The 23,301-nt window shown below is 38.2% G+C and overlaps 1 protein-coding gene across 5 annotated transcripts in view; it reads right to left on the reverse strand.

Annotated features, from left to right (window-relative positions):
* PCCA (propionyl-CoA carboxylase subunit alpha) overlaps positions 1-23,301 on the reverse strand; it is a 394,194-nt gene that overhangs the window by 255,892 nt on the left and 115,001 nt on the right. For all 5 annotated transcript variants that reach the window (XM_073894335.1, XM_073894336.1, XM_025874636.2 and 2 more), the window contains one exon: positions 9,523-9,559. In XM_073894335.1, coding sequence (XP_073750436.1) covers positions 9,523-9,559 — 37 coding nt within the window. The remainder of the gene's footprint in view (positions 1-9,522; positions 9,560-23,301) is intronic.

Here is a 23,301-nt window from a genome sequence, read left to right on the forward strand (position 1 = left end):
GTGGCTCAGTTGGTTAAGCGACTGCCTTCGGCTCAGGTCATGATCCTGGAGTCCCGGGATCGAGTCCCACATCGGACTCCCTGCTCGGCGGGGAGTCTGCTTCTCCCTCTGACCCTCTTCCCTCTCGTGCTCTCTATCTCTCATTCTCTCTCTCTCTCAAATAAATAAATAAAATCTTTAAAAAAAAAAAAAAAGATCACAAGGAAAGAGCAATACAGATGTGGAATACTGGAGCTCTTATGAACTAATGACAACTGCACAGACTCAAATAAAAATTAGCATACTACCACAGTTTTCCAGGGAAATACAGTTTAGAATATACTGGGAAATGTGGCTACCATACAACACTTGGCTACATGGAAAAATTCCTATTGTGTACACAAACAAAGAGGTAGTTTAAATTCAAGCTCTTTGGGGAAATAAATACCATTATCAATGCATTACCCATGTTGTATATATTTGGTTATAATTTTCTACTGATCTTACTACCCTTTTATAAAGATTTTTTTAATTTATTTTTTCGAGAGAGAGTGAGAGCATGAAAGGGGGGAGGATCAGAGGGAGAAGCAGACTCCCCACTGAGCAGGGAGCCCCATGCGGGACGCCATCCCGGGACTGAGCCGAAGGCAGTTGCTTAACCAACCCAAGTGCCCTTATTGTTGTCTTTTAATTACAAACTAGTTATAGTTAGTTTTAACATTATCAACTTAGTTTTGCTGTAACCCTTTGGGTTCGCACATTTCAGACTAAGGTGATACACATACGCGTTAATACTATCTGGGATTTAGGGCGCCTGGGTGGCTCAGTTGGTTAAGCGACTGCCTTCGGCTCAGGTCATGATCCTGGAGAACCCGGATTGAGTCCCACATCGGGCTCCTTGTTCAGCGGGGAGTCTGCTTCTCCCTCTGACCCTCTTCCCTCGCGTGCTCTCTCTCTCTCATTCTCTCTCAAATAAATAAATAAAATCTTTAAAAAAAAAAAATACTATCTGGGATTTATAATCATCCAGTAACTAGAATGTAAACATGTTACATATTGCAGTCCAACTGTGAATTATTCATATCTCTGCTACTACTCAGATATATAATATATATAATCTCCAAAAAAGATACCTGTGGTGATCCTTATTAACACTATTTTTTTCCACTGGAAAATAAAAAGTGTGAGAGGGCAAAGGATATTTTTGCCTTTCCTAAGTTGGCCATCCACACACATAAATAACCATATAAATATATTTAGTTTAAGTAAGAATGAACCAATATTGTACATATAAAAATATAATCAAGACGTGTTATAAGCTAAAGTAAACCAAAACATAACACTACTTGTTTTGATTTGGCAAGGAGAAGCAATTATTCTTTTCAGAAAAACTGATCTTGTCTACCTATTTCCCTCTACTTAGGCAAATACAAAATGAGATCCCTAACTCTGCTCCAGGGAACAAAAATCAAGCACATTTCAATGTATTGATAGATTAGAGCAAAAGGGGTTCACAGACAGGAAGTTTCCCAACAAAAACCTAAGGCTCCATGTTTTCACATTATTGTCAGAACATTATGCAGAGCCTTTTGCAATAGAATAGAAAAAAGAAAAGGAATGCAAGAAAGAACAATAATAAAAGGAAAGGTAATTAAGGACTGAGAAAAACAAAAAGCAGGAACGAATATGGTAAAAATACACAGAGAGAACTTGTAAAATCATGCTTAAAGCCAAAACATGTATGCTGCAGTAATAAAAAACATATATAGATAAGTACCCTAAGTGACAGTAGGGAAAAAAGAAGAGAGGGGACACAGAACTCACACTCCCATCTCTCAGGGATTATCATCCTAACTTCAAATGATCACATTACTTCAACGATGACGGGAAAACAGCGAAGTAAAAACCCTCACTTTTTAATGGATTTCATAAAGAATCCTTTAACACTATTCTCTTCAACATAACCTTTCCTCAGGCATTTCTTATTAAATCTCCTTAGCACGTGAAACATATCTTCTACTGAGGACCATACTGGAAAATAAATTAATATGATGTGCTATTGTGAAGAAAGTCTAAATTACAATATTTTTTCAAAGGTTTCTTCAATGTATCTTCAACCACACAGTCAGTCTTATACCATGTGTGAAAAATTTCCTAAGCAGCATGAAATAGAGGAAATAAAGGACTTGGTGGCTTAGCCAAGTATTTTTATCCCTCTTAAGTATGAATAATTTGTTCTTAGTTATAAAAAAAAATATGAGCCACTTTTATAATGTAATGCCACGTCAAAAGGAAGATGGGAAGAATAGGCAAAGGAAAACAGCCAAGGCAGAGAAGAAAGGATAACCATGGTCCCTACACACTCATCAGAGACAGAGGCCAAGGCAGTCTGAAGGCTAGTATCAAAAAGAAACAAATGGAAGGGGGCACCTGGCTGGCTCAGTTGGTAGAACATAAGACTCTTGATCTCGGGGTTGTAAGTTTGAGCCCTACTTTGGGTTGTAGGGAGGGAAGGAGGGAGAAAGAAAAGACAGGAGAGCCTATCTTGCAAAGAATGTAAGATGTCACCATCAGAGATAAGTGAGAAAGCAATAAGGTTCTCACATAATCTCATACATCTGAATCGTAGATTCGTAAAAGCTTCCATCAGCCCAGCCTCATGAATCCAAGAACAACCTACAAGAATTGCTGAGTAGTAGTCATTAACAAGCACATACTAAAATTTATTTGAATAATCTTATTTTTTAATTATCTATTTGCTGGGAGTTTATCACAGTTTACTTAATATTCCTGTTCTTCCCAGGTATCTCCATTACAAAACTGAAGATTAAGGGAAAAGGAATGAGAAAATTACTGTCAAATTATGGTCTATAAATATTGTGAAAAAAATTTTTAAATGTGTGATTATTTAATTCATTTGTATACTGATATACACATTTCTGTTTGGATTCATTCAATGAATAACCACTTGCTGAATATACACTATGTGATAAGCGTTGTCTTAAGTACTAGAAATAGAAAGGAAACTAACCCACATGGTCAACTATCTACAAAACAGTAACCAAATGAACATAAAACATTTGCAAAGGTAAACAGAATCTGGGGGCGCCTGGGTGGCTCAGTCGTTAAAGCGCTGCCTTCGGCTCAGGTCATGATCCCAGGGTCCTGGGATCGAGCCCCGCATCAGGCTCCTTGCTCAGCGGGAAGCCTGCTTCTCCCTCTCCCACTCCCCCTGCTTGTGTTCCCTCTCTCGCTGTCTCTCTCTCTGTCAGATAAATTAAAAAAAATCTCTTAAAAAAAAAAAAGGTAAACAGAATCTGTTTAATGCAGGATATCTCATGTTATTTTAAGAGAAAAGCAATCCATCAAGATAATTCTATGAAGGGGCAGGGAGATACCTCCATTTTGAACTAAGTCCTGGGAACATTGCAAGACAAGGAACACACTTTGAGATCCCTGTTTCGGTTTGATATTTTTTCCTTTCCCTTAAAAATTCTTTATAACTCAATCATTCAGTCAGTCACTCTTCCTTTTAAGAAATAGATACTTGAGAAAACTGTGTCTTTTTCTATTACTGGGCAGCGTGTTCTATATATAAGGCCTAACTGGTTTATAGTGTTGTTCAAGATCTCTATTTCCTTACTGATTATCTCTGCAGATGTTCTATCCATTACATAAAGTGTGGTATTGCAATCTCCAACTATTATTTTAGAACTATCTATTTAGGGGTGCCTGGGTGGCTCAGTCATTAAGCGTCTGCTTTCAGCTCGGGTCATGATCCCAGGGTCCTGGGATCAAGCCCCGCATCGGGCTCCCTGCTCAGCAGGAAGCCTGCTTCTCCCTCTCCCACTCCCCCTGCTTGTGTTCCCTCTCTCTGCCAAATAAATCAAATCTTTAAAAAAAAAAAAAAAAAAAACTATCCTTTCAATTCTGTCAATGTTTACTTCAAATATTTTGGGATCTTTGCTGTTTGGTGCACATATGTTTATAACAATCAGTACATAATGTCTTTGTCTCTTGTAACAGTTTTAGACTCGCAGTCTATTCTGTCTGGTATTAGTATATCCACCCCAGTTCTTTTTTGGTTACTATTTGCATGGGATATCTTTTTCCATCCTTTCACTTTCAATTTCTATCTCTGGATCTAAGTGAGTTTCTTGTCAAAAGCATATAGTTGGATTGTGTTTTTTATCCATTCTGTCAACATCTGGCATAGTGAGATATCATTTCACACACACTGGGATGGCCATATTAAAAGAAAAAAAAAAAAACCTGAACATAACAAATGCTGGCAAAGATGTGAAGAAACTGGAATATGGCTGGTAGGAATGTAAAATGTTACAGCCACTGTGGCAAACAATTTGGCAGTTCCTCCAAAGGTTAAACATGGAATTACCATACAACCCAGCAATTCCACAACTACGTATAAACCCCAGAGAATTAAAAACAGGTACCCAAATACATGTAGATGTATGTTCAAAGCAGTAGTATGTGCAACAGTCAAAGGAGGAAATGACCCAACTGTTCATCCACAGGTGAGTGGATAAAAACAAAGTGGTATACTCATGGAACAGAATACGACTCAGTCATAAAACCTGATACACAGTAAAACATGGATGAAGTTTGAAAACAACTCTAAGTGAAAGAAGCCAGACACAAAAAGTGCCATTTTTATGAAACATTCAGAATAGGTAAATTCATAGAGGCAGAAAATAAATTAGTGGTTGCCAAGGCTGGAGGGCAGAAGGGGGTGAATACTAATGAGTACAGAGATTCCTTTGGGGGCAATAAAAATGTACTGGAATTAGACAGTGATGATGGGTGCATAACATTGTAACTATACTAAAAACCACGGAATTGCACACTTTGAAAGACTTTCATAGTATTGAAATTTTATCTCAATTTTTTAAAAATCAAATCTTTTTTTTTAAAGATTTTATTTATTTATTCATGAGAGACAGAGAGAGAGAGAGGCAGAGGGAAAAGCAGGCTCCCAAGGAGCAGGGAGCCTGATGCGGGACTCGATCCCAGGAGCCTGATGCGGGACTCGATCCCAGGACCCTGGGATCATGACCTGAGCCGAAAGCAGACGCTTAACCATCTGAGCCACCCAGGAGCCCTAAAAATCAAATCTTTACTATAAAAATTTAGAACTAGCTGACTCTGGACCTGGGGAAAATGGTGAGGACTGACTTGGAAGGAGCATGAAGGAACTCTCTGGGGTGACAGTCATGTCCAATACATATATGTATGCATATAATTCTATGTTAAAGTATCTAGTGGGATACATATCTGCAACAGCACTCTGAAATGCACCAAAATCAAGATGGATTAACAAATGGATAAATGATAAAGCAAATCTCCAAAAAATTAATAGTGGAATCCTGATGATGGGAATATAGGTACACACTGTAAAATTCTTTCAAAATGTTGTATGATTGGAAATTTTTCAAAATAACAGAGGAAAAAGTTAACAAACAAGAAAAACATCTACACAGATTAAGAATATGGTTATAAGAGGAATGACTGAGCGGCAATATGAGAGTGTCTTCTTTTGAAGAAATGACATGTAAGCCAATATACGAAAGGCTACAAGGAGCCATCTGTGTGAAAATATCAGCTAGAGTATTCAAGAACCCCCCTACCCCACCCCCCAAAATAAACAACCCTTACTCTAAGACTCTGAAGTTTGGTATATTCAAGAAAGCCAGTGTACCTAAAGCACAGTAGGCAATGAAGGGAGTAGTCTAAAATGAGACTGGAGGGAAAGGCAGGTGCCAAATCATTTGGGGTTGTAGTCAGGGGAAGGAATTTTGATTTTATCTAAATGCAAGGAAAAGCCATTAGAGGGCTTAAAGCAGATATGGTATGGGATGAGATGGGGTGTGTCCTTATTGCTTAGAGTTTTAAAATATCACACTGACAGTTATGTGAAGAATGACTTTGAAGTGTTTAAGAAAAGAAGTAGAGAAAGTATTGTCACAGTCCCTGCAAGGACAACGGTAGTTTGGGAGAGAGGACTGGTAGTAAACTGGTAGTAAAAGTGAGTAATGAATATGGGAGGTTACTTTGAACGAAGGACTGACGGTATCTACTGGTAATGTTGACAACAGGATGACAGGGCAACAACACCAGGACGGACCTTGGGTTTTAGCTTTAGCCCCTGAGTAAAAGGAGTGACATCTGCTGAGATGTAGAAACTGTGGGTGAAGCAGGCTTAGAGGATGGTGAATCTGAGGATCAAAAAAATTTTTATTTAAATCAGGCAAGATCTGTGATTCTGAGAAAGATGGGCAAAAGAAAAGAATCTGAATAATCCGGAGGTGGTTAAAGGACAGGTTTTAGTTTCCAATTTCTTTTTTAGGAATCAATTCAGTTTGATTGTATTGAAGACCTTTGATCAAGTAAAAAGATCAAACTTTAATGCAAATCAAGCTGATTACTGTTGTCTATCGCTGAGGTTAAAGATAAACTGGGGATCAATAGCCCTGTATCTCTAAACTTAGAGAGGTCAAAGGAAAAAGTCAGGAGTGAGAATGAGAGAGACAAGGAAGACCAAAAAACAAGCACACAAAAGCAACATATTAGCTTTAATGGTCTCTCACCCTATCATTGATAAGAGGCTGGTTCTTTAAATCCACATATAACATGCTTAAGTGCATTACAGTATCTTACACAAAGTGATGACTCAAATTTTAGCTCTCATCCTCTAATCCCATTAGTTTTGCAAAAGTATAATGAAAAATCCATAGTCTTTGGCACTAAATGAACCTAAATTCAAAGCAGGCCCACCACTCAGTAGGTCTGTGACCTTGAGCAAATTACTTATTATTTCTAATCCTTAGTTTCTTAAATGTAAATGAAAATAATTAACCCAAGAATTAGCATTAGAAATAACAGTCACAAAGTGCCTGCTACAGGGAAAAAAGGCTCCATAAACAAGAGCTACTATTATGTAAAAGACACCTAATACATCAATGCTCAAAGCAGTTAGCTTCCTCTTTTGGCCTCATAGATTCCTGTTTCCAGAAGAGAAGACACAAGAGAGGAGGGAACCACAGAAAAGATGATCAATTTATTTTCTCCATGTAACACAGAAAGAAGTAAAGCAGAGAAATCTGTAAATAGGTATATATGACATAGGCAATCTGCTACCTATGAATGGACAGGTTCAAAGGTTTGATTATAATTCAGTTGTTTAGAACTAGGAGCATATTTTCCTGTGGAATCAATGTTTAAGTTAACTCTCAGATGAATTCACAAAGGCCCATCAGAATCATAATGTAGTTAAAATGTGGTAGATCTCAATAAAATCAGTAGAAAACAAAACTGATGAATCACCAAATGAAACAGAATACCAAGAGACTGATAATATGTAATTTCATTTATTTTAGAAGCTGGCACTTGAGGGGAAAAGTTTTATGGGAGGTTTCCGTGGTGATTCAGAAGGGGTTTCAGGGAAAATCCAAATGCTTTATAAAGCTGATGACCGTAGTTCTTTATTATGTTTTATTTCACCTCAAGTTTTATGGCTTCCCTTTCAGCATAAGCAAAACACTAGCCCTCTGACACTTAACAGCCATGATTACGATCATTTATTTCACAAATGAGAAGGCATAATTGGAGAAGAATTAAAAGATAGGAAGGAGGAAGGAGTCATAAAGGTTATCCCTCAATATAAAGAAAAGAGCCTGAGATCGAATTAGGTAACCTCCGGAGTAAGCTCAAAGGGGAGTAAAGCACAGCATTAAAATATTAAGGCAGGAAAGCCAAGTGATGAGAACCATTCAGAGTCCCATTATGATTAACTGATTATTTTAAAGGTCACAGATTATCAAAAAAAAAAAAAAGACCAGACATGAAAGCAAACAATCTGCAGCCTGCCATTTATACAAAGGAAACGCTCAAGAGTTGAAGAGTCATAATTCGAAATATGGCATGCCAATGTAATTCATGATAGTCTTCTAATCCCTTTCATTTCTCTAAATTCCTCCATTCTGTCCTTTTAATGTAAATATTATTGTGCTAATAGTATTATGGAGTTAATAACAATACTATCTAAACTAGAACCAGAAAGACAACTTTTTAAATCTAAGAGTATACAATGAAATTACTTTAGAAAAAAGTCTCCTCAAAAGCCAGCAGGTATGCTCCATGCCTCTTAGGCTGTGAGGAATGCCAGTGATTTCAAACCTCAGAGAGATGCTTTTGATTTTCTCAAAGAATAAACCACAAATCAGTTCCAAGTAGTCCAACTTACTCAACAATCTAGCAAATCTTCTGTGAAGTACTGAAATGCTTTTTGAAAATGTTGGTATGTCTGAAGAAATGACTAAGGAAGAGACGCTGCAGTCAGATAAAATAAGATTTTCTAAGACCTGGTCTTAAGTCCAAATCTACATCAGTAGCAGCAATGTTTGTAAAACAAATAAACAACAAAACACACTTAACCATGAGCCAAACTAAAATAATTCAGCCAGACCCAACTAGAAACAGGGACCCAACAAACCAAACAACTTTCCAGATCACTGAATAACTGTTAAGCTAGCCTGAGCCTATTGTAAAGAATGTATTTACTAACTCAATTGGTTACTTTCAGAAATAAGACGTGTACACACACACACCCATCTACACACACCTCTATGTAAATTTTGCCAAATCAAATGCTCTACCAGTGAAAAAAATAATTCTGAGTCATCAATCTTAATGAGAAAACAGGACTAAAGAAATGTTAATGTGGGATGCTGAAAAGTTTGGCCCTACCCAAGTAGGAATGCTAAGATGCTGAAATTTCCTGACTGCCAAGCATTGTCTGATTTCTCTCACATACCTACAAAGTTCTGTCAAATGTATACAAATACTAATTTGCTTAATACAATTGTAAAGTTATTTAATAGCGTTACTAATCCCTGATAACAATATATGCCCTCATACATTTTTTTAATTAGCAGACACTGAAAATAGAATCGTAGTCATGAGCAATAGGAATATTTTTTAAAGTAAAAAGTTGATAAGCCCTGCCCCAGTATAACTGTACCTAAAACAGTCAAGTAAAACAGTCCTTCAGTTTACCTTTTACTCCAATTTAGAATATTCAGTTCTGATTTCTCACATTCTCTTTCCAGCAAGGTTATTAAAAGGTGATATTTAACATCTTAAGAAAAGGTAAAAACTTGAAGGGCCTTGTCAAACAGGAAATCTTCATTTTAATCATCTATGTCTTTAACCTTAATAAGTTGTATTCAACTAAGTACATAAAATTTACATTACATCCAAGCTCAAGAGTTAAGACAATTCCTCCTTTAACTAGCCCGTGATTTCAACTTACAAAAGAGCTGTAATTAAAGTCAAATTACTCTTTAAAGTTCTCTTTCATAACAGAACATAGTAATTCAGCTGATACATTCTTCCAAAGGGACAAGTAATCAAAATTCTGAAAGTATTAAAATATCATTTGCTCTATGGGGTTACTTATTACACGTTTACTCAACCGTATCTGCTGAAAGACCTAGAAACTCTAACAAGGTTAATTTAAGAACTTACCAATTTCCCTTGCAATTCTGACAGCTTCATCTGCATCCTGTAAAAGCAGGAAATGAGATCCAACATTAATCCCATCAGCCCTTGCACAATGTCTTTAGGGCAGTCATATATTGCACTACTGTCTCCTCTGATTCATTTAATGTTCAATTTTACAACCTTCTACCTCTTTTCATTCAGAGAAATGTAAAATTAATACCATAAGTGGAATGTAAATTCTACCTCATCATTATTATATTAAGAAACTCAAAGCAGTTTGAAATTAGCTGGCAGGAAGCACTACCAGAATTGCCAAATGATTTGGTGCAGTTGCTGGAATTTAACAGCAGAATTTAGATGTTTACAATCAATACTGAATCATAAATCAAATCATTAAAGCTTGTCTACGGCCAGCTTGTTTCTGTCCCTCTGATATTTACATGTCATGTTTTCCTGGATTCTGTCAGCAGGGGGAGTTGATTCTCTATTGTTTGGGAGAGGCTCAAGATTTTCTAGAAACAAAAAGTAAATTTTCAGCAGTATCTACAGAAATTGCCAATTGTTCCCCCCCCCCCAAAACAATTCCTTTAGTAGTCTTCATTACTTTTCCCTTTTCTTCTCATCCTTTTCTCAGGTACATACTTTATCTTCACTAGGTACATTTTGTTATGTAATTTAAAACCTTAAATTCCATGAACCAACTTGTGGGGGAAAACTTCGAAAAAGCCAAGGAAAGCAAATGCCTCTCAAAGAAGTACAAGGTAAGAGTTGGTGGATATAAGGATTAATTATTGCTAAATATCAACCAATGCAACTGAGAGAAGAAAATGTTCCCTCGGATCTAAACCATTTCATTGATCATTAACTCACCTAACACATGAGCACAGGACACTCCTGATACATTTCCCCATGGAACAGTAAGGAGAAAGCTGAAAAGGTGTTAAATCCAAGTCTCCCTAGTAAATGTGTCTTTTCTTTACAACTCAGAGATGTAAACTAATCACAAGAAATGATAATGTTTTGAAACCATTAGCTAGTGAGAATGCTTGACTTTTTGGAAAATTGCTTTAAAATATTCAAGTGAAGCCTGGTATTTTGTAAGTCTTTAAGCTAGTAATTTAAAAATGTAGAGTAACCATGTCAGAATCCTCCCCCAAAAGGAGGGGCGGGGGATGTTTATAACCGGTTCATTTATGTCTAATAAAAAAAAAAATCTTCCTTAAAAAGTCTTCAGTACCTAATAACATCCCCTGAATAAGGAGGTTGGCAGGGGAAGTTGTCAGAAAAATTTAATTTCCTTTCATTAGCCAGTCTGCTCCACAAATAGGTGCTTGTTAAGTTCAAAGCGGTCCTGAAAGCGACATCAGTTTTAAGTCCTTTTTTTTTTTTTTTAACTCCAAGCATCTGCTAATGAGATTTTCCAAATAACAATTGTTTTCAAGTCAGAGATAAATCTATACCTCCCAGTCTACTCTCCCAAAAATCAAGGTTTACTGCTTTATTACACCTTGCTGTTTTCGCTGACCCTACATTCTCCAAATTTTAGCTTGAAGGGATAAAAATCCATGAAAAGGGTCATTTAAGAATGTTAGTGGTTTCCACACATTGAATTTGAAGGTTCTTTGTTCAAGCCAGTGACAGTTATTGGAGAATACCTCCCCTTAATAGCCTCTCTGTCAGGAAGTGTTAAACCTGCCAAATGCGGACAATTAGTGCCTCGCGAACAAAATACAGGAAGAGCACTGGCTGATGGAGGCTGGATTATAAGGAGCCTAAAAGGAAACTTTTAACATGTCTTTTCTTTCAAATGTGTAATAGTATATTTGCAAAATATACTGGGAGAGAAAATAAACTGCTGTCACAAAAGTCTGTTACCTTGAGAGAACTGACAAAGAGGCAAATGTTAAAAGATAATTCACAGAATTCATTAATCATACTTACGTGTGGACATATAGAGATCTATTTACACAAAGCAAAACTTCTAAAAAAATGTTTCTGACTGCCACAAATCCCACACTTCTATAAACTGCCACAAAGCAATCTTGTCTTTTAACTAATCGATATGTTACATTTCCTTACCATGATGTAGTATTTGGGACATACTTTTAAAAAAAAAAAAAATCATTGTTTATCTAAGATTCAGGTTTAACTGGGCAACCTATATTTTTATCTGGAAACTCTTAAGAAAAAAATATTTCCTACTATGAAAAGCAAATTTCACTAAAAAGTAATTTTACATTTGTCACTCATTTATCCCAAGATATTTTATTCAGGACATATTATATATTTGACATTTAAAAACTATTACCAGTTTCAACAAGAAACTATTAAATACACTTATCTCTAATATGTTCTTTTAGCACATTTAGCTATTATCAGGCTATGTAAAGAGATGAAAAGCCCCATACAGTTCCAAAGTCAATGGCAATGATATATCACACAGTATAACTTTCCTATAAGACTACAGACAGGAAAACATTTTTTTAAAGATTTTATTTATTTATTTATTTATTTGAGAGCGAGAATGAGAGAGAGAGAGAGAGAGCACATGAGGGGGGGAGGGTCAGAGGGAGAAGCAGATTCCCCGCTGAGCAGGGAGCCCGATGCGGGACTCGATCCCAGGACTCCAGGATCATGACCCGGCCGAAGGCAGTCGCTCAACCAACTGAGCTACCCAGGCGCCCCCAGAAAAGCATTTTTTAATAAAAAGCCTGAATCAACAAGAAAAAAGATCAATTATCAGGAAAAATGGTCAAAGATTAAATGAGAAGTTTCCGTAAAAAGAAATCCAAAAGAATGTATGAAATATGTTCAACTTTAGACATAATTATAGGCATAGAAGCTGAAACAATGACACACACCACAGTCGATCTGCCAAAGTCTGCCAATAGGCAGGAGTGAAGGCCTGAAGGTAAGCAGACATGACTCTCACTACTGATGTCATATGAAATGGTACCATCTTTTTAAGAATTGTTAGTATCTATCAAAAGTTTGAAGACCTAAATCATTCAATCCAGCAACTTCATGCACATGGAAGAGAGAGAGAATTTTTAATTTGTTGCTGGTGTTTTGATAAGAAAATCAGAAAAACAACTTTAAAGTTCTTCAATAAGGGACTGGTACCAAAAGGATACATACATGAAATGGAATATGCCATAGTCTTTAAAAAGATGAGGTTGATCCACATGTAATACTAAATGAAATAGTTCTTGCACTCATGGAACTTACAGCCTACTTTAGTGAGGGAAAGTGAAAGAGAGCAAACAAATCAATTGAGAATTGATAACAAATGTTACATGGAAACAAAAGGTACTGAGGAAGACAGAGAGAACATGTTGGAAATACACTACTAAGAAAGGGTCCTTCTGGGGGCACCTGGCTGGCTCCATCAGTACAGCATGTGACTCTTGATCTTGGGGTTGTGAGTTTGATCCCCACATTGGAGGCAGAGATTACTTAATATTTTGTTTAAATAAAGAAAAAAAATGAAAGGGTCCTTCTAAAGTAAAATGTAAACTAAAGCCTGAAGAGAACAACCACTGCCATGAGAAGATTAGGGTGAAAGAAGTCTAAACAGAAGGAACAACATGAACAAAAACCCAAATTCAGAAGGTATTTCATATGTTCTAGAAACTGAGTCCATGAGGTGAAAACTGAAGACAAAAAGCAAGTGGCAGAAAATGACAGCATGAAGTCCAGTGGAAGGCATGGCCTGTTCCTGCAGGACCTTTCGGGACTCAGCACAGAGTTCCAAATGCCTTGGCTCTATGCCGGGGAATGAGGACTGGGTTTAGGAAGGTCATTCCTACACTCCAAGAATACATCAAATATAGTGCGCACTGTGGGGGAAAGCGAATTGTAGGAAAATATATATATTATGACCTTATCTTTTTTTATATGTATCAGTATTATTCCTTTGATTGCTAAATATTATTCCTTTGTATGGATATACCACATTTTTTTTTAATCCATTCATCAGCTGATGGACATTTAGATTGTTTTTAATTTTTTGGCTACTATCAAAAATGCTCCTATGAACATCTGTGTACAAATTTTTGAGTGGACATATATATATTTTGGATATATAACTGGAGTGAGATCACAGGGTCACATGGTAACATTATATTTAACCTTCTGAAGAACTGCCAAACTGTTTTCCAAAGTGGCTGCACCGTTTTTACATTCCCATGAGCAGTGTATAAAGCTTCTCATTTCTCCAAATCTTTGCCAGCACTTGATAATCTTCTACTGCAGCCACCCCAGTGGTTGTAAAGTGGTATCTCATTGTGGCTTTGATTGAATTTTCCTATGACTAATTGTGATGAACAGGTTTTCATGTGCTTATTGGCCATTTCAGAGAAATGTCTATTCAAACACTTTGTACATTTTTGTACATTGGGTTGTCTTTTTGTTTAAGAGTCATATGTGGGGGCGCCTGGATGGCTCAGTTGGTTGAGCATCTGACTCTTGGTTTTGGCTCTGGTTGTGATCTCATGGGTGTGAGACTGAGTCCCACACTGGGCTCCCCGTTCAGCAGGGAGTCTGCCTGAGTTTCTCTCTGCCCACCTCCCTCTCCCCACTTACCCACCCTCTCTCCAAAATAAATAAATATTTTTTTTAAAAAAGTAGTATGACCTTATCTACATTAAGACAGAAAAACACCTAGGAATGCTCATAAAAGCTTATGCATGCACATATACAAAAGCATCACCTTGAGTTACTGCTTCAAGGTAGGATTAAGTTAGGAAAGAGGGAACTTTGACTTACTGCTGCAGACACTTATGTACATATTTAACTTTTTTACCATTAAGATCAAAATTTTATACTTCATACTACTTTCACAGCTTAAAAATTAAATCCACCATGCTTGAGGGTGTTATCAAACTATCTAATTAATGATTTCTAGGGCATTAAATGTTATCAAAACAAACTAGTATTCCCAAAACCTGTTTAAACTTTTCATGCCTCCGCAATGCCTGAGAACCAAACTTCAACTCCTTTACGTGATGTACTTGATCCCGCCTGCACCACCAGTCTCGTCCCCAGGCCTCCCTACCTTGACTTTCCTTCCCACCCCTAAGCCCACCAGGCATTCTCCAGCTCCCCAGCCTATTTGCCAATACCAGGCCCTGAAGACAGAAGGGAACAAGAAAGGCACCATCCCAGGCTTCATGTAATTTACAGTCTGCTGAAAAAGGCAGGCCCTTAAATGATTATACAGCAGCTAAGAAACCATTACCGAGATGCATGTTACGCAGAAAAAGTGAAGAGGGCATGTGACAACAGGGAATCTCAAATTCAAAAATAGAATTCCAGGAAACTTTTCAGATGCAGCTACTATGAAAGAGACCTGACAAATCAAAGTGTGGAGGAACAGAGCCAGGGGGCTGGGGCCTGAACAGTGAGCCAAGGGGAGAGTGGAGCAGGGCGGCACTTCAGCCTAAGAGCAAGAAAATGAAGAGTCCTCACTACGGCTGCATTTTGAAGAATTTGGGCATATAATTTACGTATTATTTTTGAGTATTGTCTACCTTCTGCATCTTCCTACCTCATTAAAATATAAGTTCTATAAAAGCAAAAATCTCAACTGGTTCAGTGGTAGGTTTTAAATTCCCAGAACTGCCTGGTATGTAGTAATCATTCGGTAAACAGCTGCTGCTGAATGAAAGACTGAATGAACCAATAAACAAATGAAGAGTTTAGAGAGAGGCAAGAGAGATGTGAGGAGTTTAGTCAGGAAGCAGTGGTCTAGAGGAAAGAAAAATTACTATTTTAAACTCAGGGGGTGAGCTTCAAGTCTCACTGAAATCGCACTTTCTCCAGAAAGCCATTCCAGCCCTCCTACACCGGTGTGTAGTAGGTCACACACTGCTGTGTGACCAGATCACACTCTGTCCTTCAATTATGACAGCCCCTGTCACTTATGACAGCAATGATTAGGTCTGCTGCTCTACGAAACCCCCCGAGCTTAGCAAATCCGAACACCAACACATTATTTGTTGAATGAATAAACAACTATTCATCAGCTTCCACAGAAACAAGTCTGTTGCCTAAATGATCTACTTGAGTGCCAACAGAACTGCTCACCTCCAGAGCATCAGCGTTTGAAGTGAATAAACTTATATCCAAGGAGAAGCAGTGGCTTGTTCAAATTCACACATCTAAGTGATATATAGCAAGAAAGTGCCACATGGTAGTTCAGAGCAGGAGGTCAAGAACCAGACAGGCTTGGGTTTTGCTTCAGTTTAACACAAAGCACACTCAATGAAATACCGCTGCTGCTGGGCAAAACCAAGCCCAATATGTACCCTCCTTGTCTTTTAACCCTCAGTCAAGCACTTTTCTTACTGCGGCCTGCAACTTCCAATGTTTGAAACGTGGGTGGGTTTCACAGAACCCACTTTTCTTTAAGCCTATTCTTAAAAAAAAAAAAATTGTACTATCTTAACTGTAATTTTATTTAAATAAAAAAATATTTTATTTATTTATTTGAGAGAGAACAAGAGAGCACAAGCAGGGGGAGAGGCAGAGGGAGAAGGAGAAGCAGACTCCCAGCTGAGCAGGGAGCCCGATGTGGGGCTCCATCCCAGGACCCTGGGATCATGACTGAGCCGAAGGCAGGCGCCCCCTTAACTGTAATTTTAAATGTGTATTTCATTAGTTTAAAAAGATCAAGGGCACCTAGGTGGCTCAGTTAAAAGATCAAACTTTATATGATATTAACTTTTTAAACTGAAGGGCCGCAAGTTTACATTATATTAAAACGTAAGAGAAAACAACAGATATTCAAATTTAATAAAAATTTAAAAGAAGTATTCAACTTTACCAAATATACTTCACTCTGTTTATAGAAAAAAATCTCTTTTAAGCAAAACATCATTACTTCTTCACAGATTCAACTTGGCAATATTTGAAGAAAAAGCAGAACTGATTCTACCTATTCTTAGCTTTAGAACTAACTTTTTGGGGTTTTTTTAAGATTTATTTTTAAGTAATCTCTACACCTAATGTAGGGCTTGAACTCATAACCAGAAGATCAAGAGTCACATGTTCTACTGACTAAGCTAGCCAGGCGCCCTTAGAACTTTTTAAGATTTTATTTATTTATCTGAGAGCAAGAGAGAGCATGCGTGTGCACAAGCAGGGGAAAGAGCAGAAGGAGAGGGAGAAGCAGACTCCTCTGAGCAGGGAGCCCCATGCGGGGCTCAATCCCAGGACTCCAGGATCATGACTTAAGCTGAAGGCAGACGCTTAACCAACTGAGCCACCCAGACAGCCCCCCCAGAACATCCTTAAGACAGTCCCCTCATGTATTAACTATATGACATATGATACAATATATGAAAATACTATAGGGATTAAGACAGCAGATTCTATTCAAGAAATGTTCAATGATATTCTGTAATTTTTTAAAAGAAAATTTCTAACAGGTGGGACAATCCCCTGAAAAATCAAAGAAAAATCAAATATAAAAATTTTAACAAGGAATAAAACAAATCTGATGCTACTGATGCCCTTATACAATTTTCAAATGAAGTACTTAGAATATTTCTGTTTTCATATCAAAAGTTAATACAACTGAGAAAACACTGAAAAGTACAAAATCAAATGAAACCGAGTATTAGCAACCATATTCCTATGGCTTCAAATCAGGAAGCAGGAAAAAGTAATGGTCCAACAATATCATTTGATTCAAATCCCTGTGGTTCATTCTGTAATCACAGCCTATAATCCCAGTTTGAAGGAAGCCACACTCTGGTTCTGAAGTTACTGAGCACTTGGGAACACAGATGAGGTAAATATTAAACCATATAGTTCCAGCAGTTCCAGAAACGGAGAAAAAGCAAAAACAGCACCAGAACCACTAACCATCTCTTTTCAGCACAACTCACCTTAAAGGAACTCTATCATTTAACCCAAGAGCAAAACGGTAAAAAAAAAAAAAAAAATCTGTTTTACAGAGGATATGATGGGAGGGATGGGCAATGCTGCTATAACCAAATAAACAGATCATAAAAATGTCAAAAGGAGCTAAAAAAAAAAAATTGGGTGCCTTTTCTACAAGCCTATTTGTTAATACTCTTCAGCCCCCAACCTGTGAGGCATTAAAGTCCAATGTGGCTAAGAACACAGGAGCTGGAGCCAGAAGGCGTGGGCTCAACACTGGCTCTCCCGGACAGTGAGCCGGTTACCTCCCAGGGTGCCTCCCTGGAATTTGGTTTCCTCAACTCTAAGATGGAGATAGTAACAATATCTTCTCATAGGGTCATGGAGAAGATGAAATTAGTTAGGGCTGAAATACACCGGAACAACACAAGGCACACAGTATGCTTGGCAATCTGTGATAAAATGGGCAGCCTGCCACCACAGAGTCCCAAGTCTGTTCCTTACCTGCCTGTCTTTGGATGGGGTATCTTATGGTCATCATTCATCCTCTGAACCCTTATAACACAGAATTAATACTGGCACTGCAATACTGCAAAAAAAAACAGGCACTACATCCCCAGGACACTCCACCAGGTCAGAGGATCTGTGCACTATTTGTTGCCAGTGAGCAGGGAAGAAGGGTGGGGAAAGGAAGCAAAAACTCTAACAAGGACAGGCATATTTAAATAGTTATTCCCGATGCTAAACACCCAATTCACTTCAACAGTGATTCAGACCATACCTCTCCTTTCTACTTGCTACAATATAGCCTACTTACCCACCCTGAATTCCATCCTCACTGGATGAGAGTCCTGCTACTCATCCACATGGGAAGCTACTTAGTTTACTTTCCTCAGCTGGTTCTAGAACAAATCAGCAAATGTTTTGGGGCGGGGGGGGGGGGATCACTGCTCCAATATACTGTGGGTAAAAGCTTACCTGTACACAAAAAGCATCCTCAAACTATTCTGCATTCTTGTGTAAAGTAAAGCAAAACTTTCAACAGTCCTGGGTTCAGGAAATGGGTTCCAGCTGATTGTGTTTTCCAGACTGCTCCAAGTCAAGCAGAAGACTCAAATCTTCCTAAACTTTAGTACACATTTTTATAACTGTAAAACAGCATAGCAAACATAACTGAATCCTTTTTCAAAAACATAAAGCCTTTTAGGCACCATCAGGAGAGTCATTCTTGGTTTAGCAGGAGAAAATGATACCGATGTCTAATACTATACTTTGTACTTACTAGGACACAGCTTTTCAATTTTTTTGTTATTTTGGTTTTGGTTTTTCAAATGATTCCCTTCATGCTAGTTTTTGTTGTTACTATTTGGTTCTTTCTGCTAAAGCAAGAGTACAGTTTTTAAAATCCGGCTAATTGGGTGACAAAAACAATGACTATTTTAAGCCTCTACTGTGAAATTTACCAACCTCATTCAAATACATTACCACACTCTGCTCTGAAATGTAAAGGGCAATAGGAACTCCGAGAAGGTTAATGAACTTCCCTCAAAGTTGGAACGCTGACAGGTATCACAGCCAAACGCAGTGAATTCATCAGCGGTGACTCCTCCCTCTGCCCCACTCCTGACATGTGCCACAAATTCTGCTTCCACCAGGCCCTCCACACTATCCACTCTGCTCCATCCTAATACGTTATTTTAGGCCTCTATCATTTCTTGCCCAGGAAAAGTACTTTTAATTCACTGACCAACCTCGAGTTTTTGCACTGCTCCAATCCATTTTCCACCCCACAAACCCAAGTAAGTTTTTTAATTTTACGATTTTATCATGTTAACTTTTCTACAGGAAACCAGGCAGAGGCTCCCAATGCCATAAGAATAACCTCCAAACCCAGGCATGTCGCAGTCAAGGCCGCACATATGTGGATCTTCATTTTCTCTCCAGCTCACTCTTACTACTACAACCCTGGGTGCTCAGACCAGCACTTTTCTAAAGCTCCCGCAGTCGCTCAGCAACAAGTTTTAACAATAAGGTGTTTTCACTGACCTTAGAGCTGTGTCTCCATCACCACCCTCACTTTTTAGCTAAGTCACGAGTAGTAACTCAAACTTCAGGTATCGCTTAGATATCACTTCCATTGGAGGATCTGCCATGACACCCTCAAACTAGGTTGGGTGCCCCTCCTACATGGGCCCCATGCACTCTGAGCTTCAAATTATTAAAAATGTATTAAATTGCCTCTCTACTTGAAGGTCCCCTAAGGGGACTTGAAGCTCTTTGAAATCAGGGTCTGTAGCTCGTTATTCTTTGCTAAACAAGTGGGCTGGGGTTCCAAACCCTGTCTTCTTCCAGCTTCAGATGCACACCCTACAATGCTCTCAAGCTCCTGAGATCAAGTTAATAAGATGTGGAATAGAAAAGAACTTCTTAAAGGCAGATATTTGATATCAGATGACTACTTGAGAATTATTACCTTAAAATAATGTGATTTCTCCTAATCAAAATAATGATTCAAGAACAAGACATAATGAAAACCATTCCAGAAGACTCTTAACTACACACAAGATTTTAAAAGAATGTGGCAAACCATCTCCACATACCCTCCATATAACAGCTTAAATATTCAAATGGGAAAGGAAGAAAAGCTTTAAAAAGAAATGTAACAAACTGAAACATTAATTTACTCAAATTAGAGGTGAAAATTACTTGGAAAAAGAAAGAATATAGTTGTCAAAAAAAAAAAAAATTGGGGCACCTGGGTGGCTCAGTTGGTTAAGCGACTGCCTTCAGCTCAGGTCATGATCCTGGAGTCCTGGGATCCAGTTCCACATCAGGCTCCCTGCTCAGCGGGGCGTCTGCTTCTCCCTCTGACCTTTCTCTCTCTCTCTCAAATAAATAAATAAAATCTTTAAAAAAAAAAAATTTATGGGGCACCTGGGTGGCTCAGTAGGTTAAGCATCTGCCTTCGGCTCAGGTCATGATCCCAGGGTCCTGGGATCGAGACCCCGATTGGGCTCTCTGCCCAGCAGGAGCCTGCTTCTCTCTCTCCCTACTGATCCCCCTGTTTCTATTCTCTGCCAAATAAATAATATCTTTAAAAAAAGAAAGAAATTTAGCCTTAAAGATACCACAGGCTAAGGGGGAAAAAAAAGGAAGAAAAAACAAAAAACAAAAATAAAACAGAACAAAAACAAACAACCTATGGATTTAAAAAAGACAGAATTACCTATAGTTAACATACATTCTTCCAATGGAAAACTATTGCTAACGCAACTGCTAAAACCACAAGGTATTCCAAAACTTTACACTATTTATTTGCATCAGCAAAACTCTATCTGCACAAATACTCTTAAAAGTAATCTTTTACCTAACACATATAAAACTATAAAATGTGGAAAAACAGTGTAGTTCCAAACAAACGGTACTACACGAGAAAACTAAATAATTAAATTTTAAAAAATATGTATAGCTTCTTATAACAAGTAATTAAAATTAAACTAGAAATAAAACCGAATGAAAATTATGAGCAAAACAAAAGGGCATTCCTAAAATTTTTAAATGCTTATCTGAAAACTATAACCTGCACATTCAATTGTGGCTTAACTAATTCAGACAACAGGTGTCAAGAACTGTATACCATAGTTAAAGTTAACACCTGTAATGAGAACCTGCCATTATGTGAGAGTTATGACTGGGTCTTAAAAATCACTTAAAGCATACAAAGAGACAAAATTGAAAAGATAAATGGATTTTTCTTCTATTTGCTACTTATCCCTATTTTACAAATTAACAGCAGTTGCAAATTCAAATGCAGACTGTCAAACACAGGCTCCCTGAAAAGATGACCTATTTGAAGAAGCAAAACCAACTTTATTATACCTGCTACACTGAAAGATAACCATCACTTTGAGGCAATCTGGGAAGTTCCACTAAGTTCTGTTAAAGACCCTAGATTCAAAACCCGCAGAGCTGCTCTGATGCCCACGGAGCCCCCACCCAGGGGTGTCCCCAACCACAGGGGTGAGAAAAATCTCATTTTGGGGAGAGCTCCAATTTCCTTTTTAGGAATGAGGAATGATTGGATTTGAAAATGTTTATTATTGAAGGAAGACTTCCTATTAGAAATAAAATATCCTCAACATTATCTTCAACATTTTCTAAGTCCATAGACAAAGTTTACATGGAAGAAGACAAGTATAGGACCTAGAAGTTCACCTTCATGTTAGCTCTAGAAGCCAATGTATTCAGATTTCATCACACTGGTATCTAAACAGGATAAAATTTCCTTTGAAACCTTGAGGGGCACCTTGGGTGGCTCAGTCAGTTAAGTGTCTGCCTTTGGCTCATGTCATGATCCCAGAGTCCTGGGATCAAGCACCACACGGGGCTTCTTCTCAGCGGGGAGTCTGCCTCTCTCTCTGTCCCTCCTTCCACTAGTGCTCCCTCACTCTTACTTTCTCTCAAATAAATAAATAAAATCTGTAAAAAGAAACAAATAGACAAAACTTGAGAACTTTCTGTCTTGACTTATTTTGTCCATGGGAGTCTGGGTCTGGGAGAGATCTCCCCTCCAAATTTAAACCACCAAGGCGCTGCACATTGTCAGGTCTACAATTAGAGATAGCCAACCGTTAGGTTGGGGGCCCAAGACACAAGGTGAACAAACAATATATTTGATATGTTATTACAAGATTCTCATGGGTTCATCTCAGGCCAAGTCTATGCTCTCTCTGAAGCCAACTTCTCCTTAAAGGTACTAAATCCAGAAATCAAATTTATGTTCTTATGTTTCTAAAAGGCATAATCGGGGCGCCTGGGTGGCTCAGTCGGTTAAGTGACTGCCTTCGGCTCAGGTCATGATCCTGGAGTCCCGGGATCGAGTCCCGCATCGGGCTCCCTGCTCGGCAGGGAGTCTGCTTCTCCCTCTGACCCTCCCCCAATCTCATGTGCTTTCTCTCTCTCTCTCATTCTCTCTCTAATAAAATAAATAAATAAAAATCTTTAAAAAAAATAAAAGGCATAATCTCACCTAGGACAATTAAAAATTATAATAGACTCTTTTGCAAGCTTTTGATTATGAATGGTTCATTTGAGAGTCACCTGTTGGCGGGGGTGGACGTAAAAATCTCAAACACCTAATGTTCTGTAATTTTTTTCATTACAATGAGGAAGCTTCCAAAAGAAACTCAGATTCCAAATTTCTTTTTTTTTGTTTTTTAAGATTTTATTTATTTATTTGCCAGAGAGAGAGAGAGAGTACAACCATGAGGAACAGCAGGTAGAGGGAGAAGCAGGCTTCCCGCCGAGCAAGGAGCCCGATGTGAGGCTCAATCCCAGGACCCTGGGATCATGACCTGAGCAGAAGGCAGACGCTTAACCGACTGCGCCACCCAGGCGTCTCCCAAATTTGTTTCCTCATGAAATTCACGGGAAAGACAAAGTTCATAGGGAGGAGGAAAGGCATAGGAAAAGCCAAATAAAAAATGTGAAAAATTTAAAACTCTGTCAAACCTGATGGTCTTTATCCTGCAATTTCTTTTCCTCCATCCTGTTTTCCTCCATTTGCACCTGCCCTGCTCTTTCTTCCACTGACATGTTCCCTTTCTTCTCACTGGCCAGAAACCCTCAAAGCAACACTACCTTTTAAAATTAAGCTACTGTCAGAAGAGGGCCAGCCTTGAGGGCTAAGTTAAAACTTTGGTCTCATTCTGAACTAAGAAGCATTACCAAAGGCTTTCCAAAGCTTATGTAGATTGGACAGAAATTTACAGAGAAATTGAGGAATGTATAAATAATCTAGAGTCCCCAGATTTATATGAGTTGGTTCACAGTGCTAATAAGAACCTGAGATAAAAGGGGCGCCGGGTGGCTCAGTCAGTTAAGCGTCTGCCTCCAGCTCAGATCATGATCTCAGGA

Source organism: Callorhinus ursinus, unplaced genomic scaffold, assembly GCF_003265705.2.
Source record: "Callorhinus ursinus isolate GAN/ISIS: 27379988/994484 unplaced genomic scaffold, GSC_fseal_2.0 scaffold7, whole genome shotgun sequence".
In the NCBI taxonomy this organism is placed as follows: domain Eukaryota; kingdom Metazoa; phylum Chordata; class Mammalia; order Carnivora; family Otariidae; genus Callorhinus; species Callorhinus ursinus.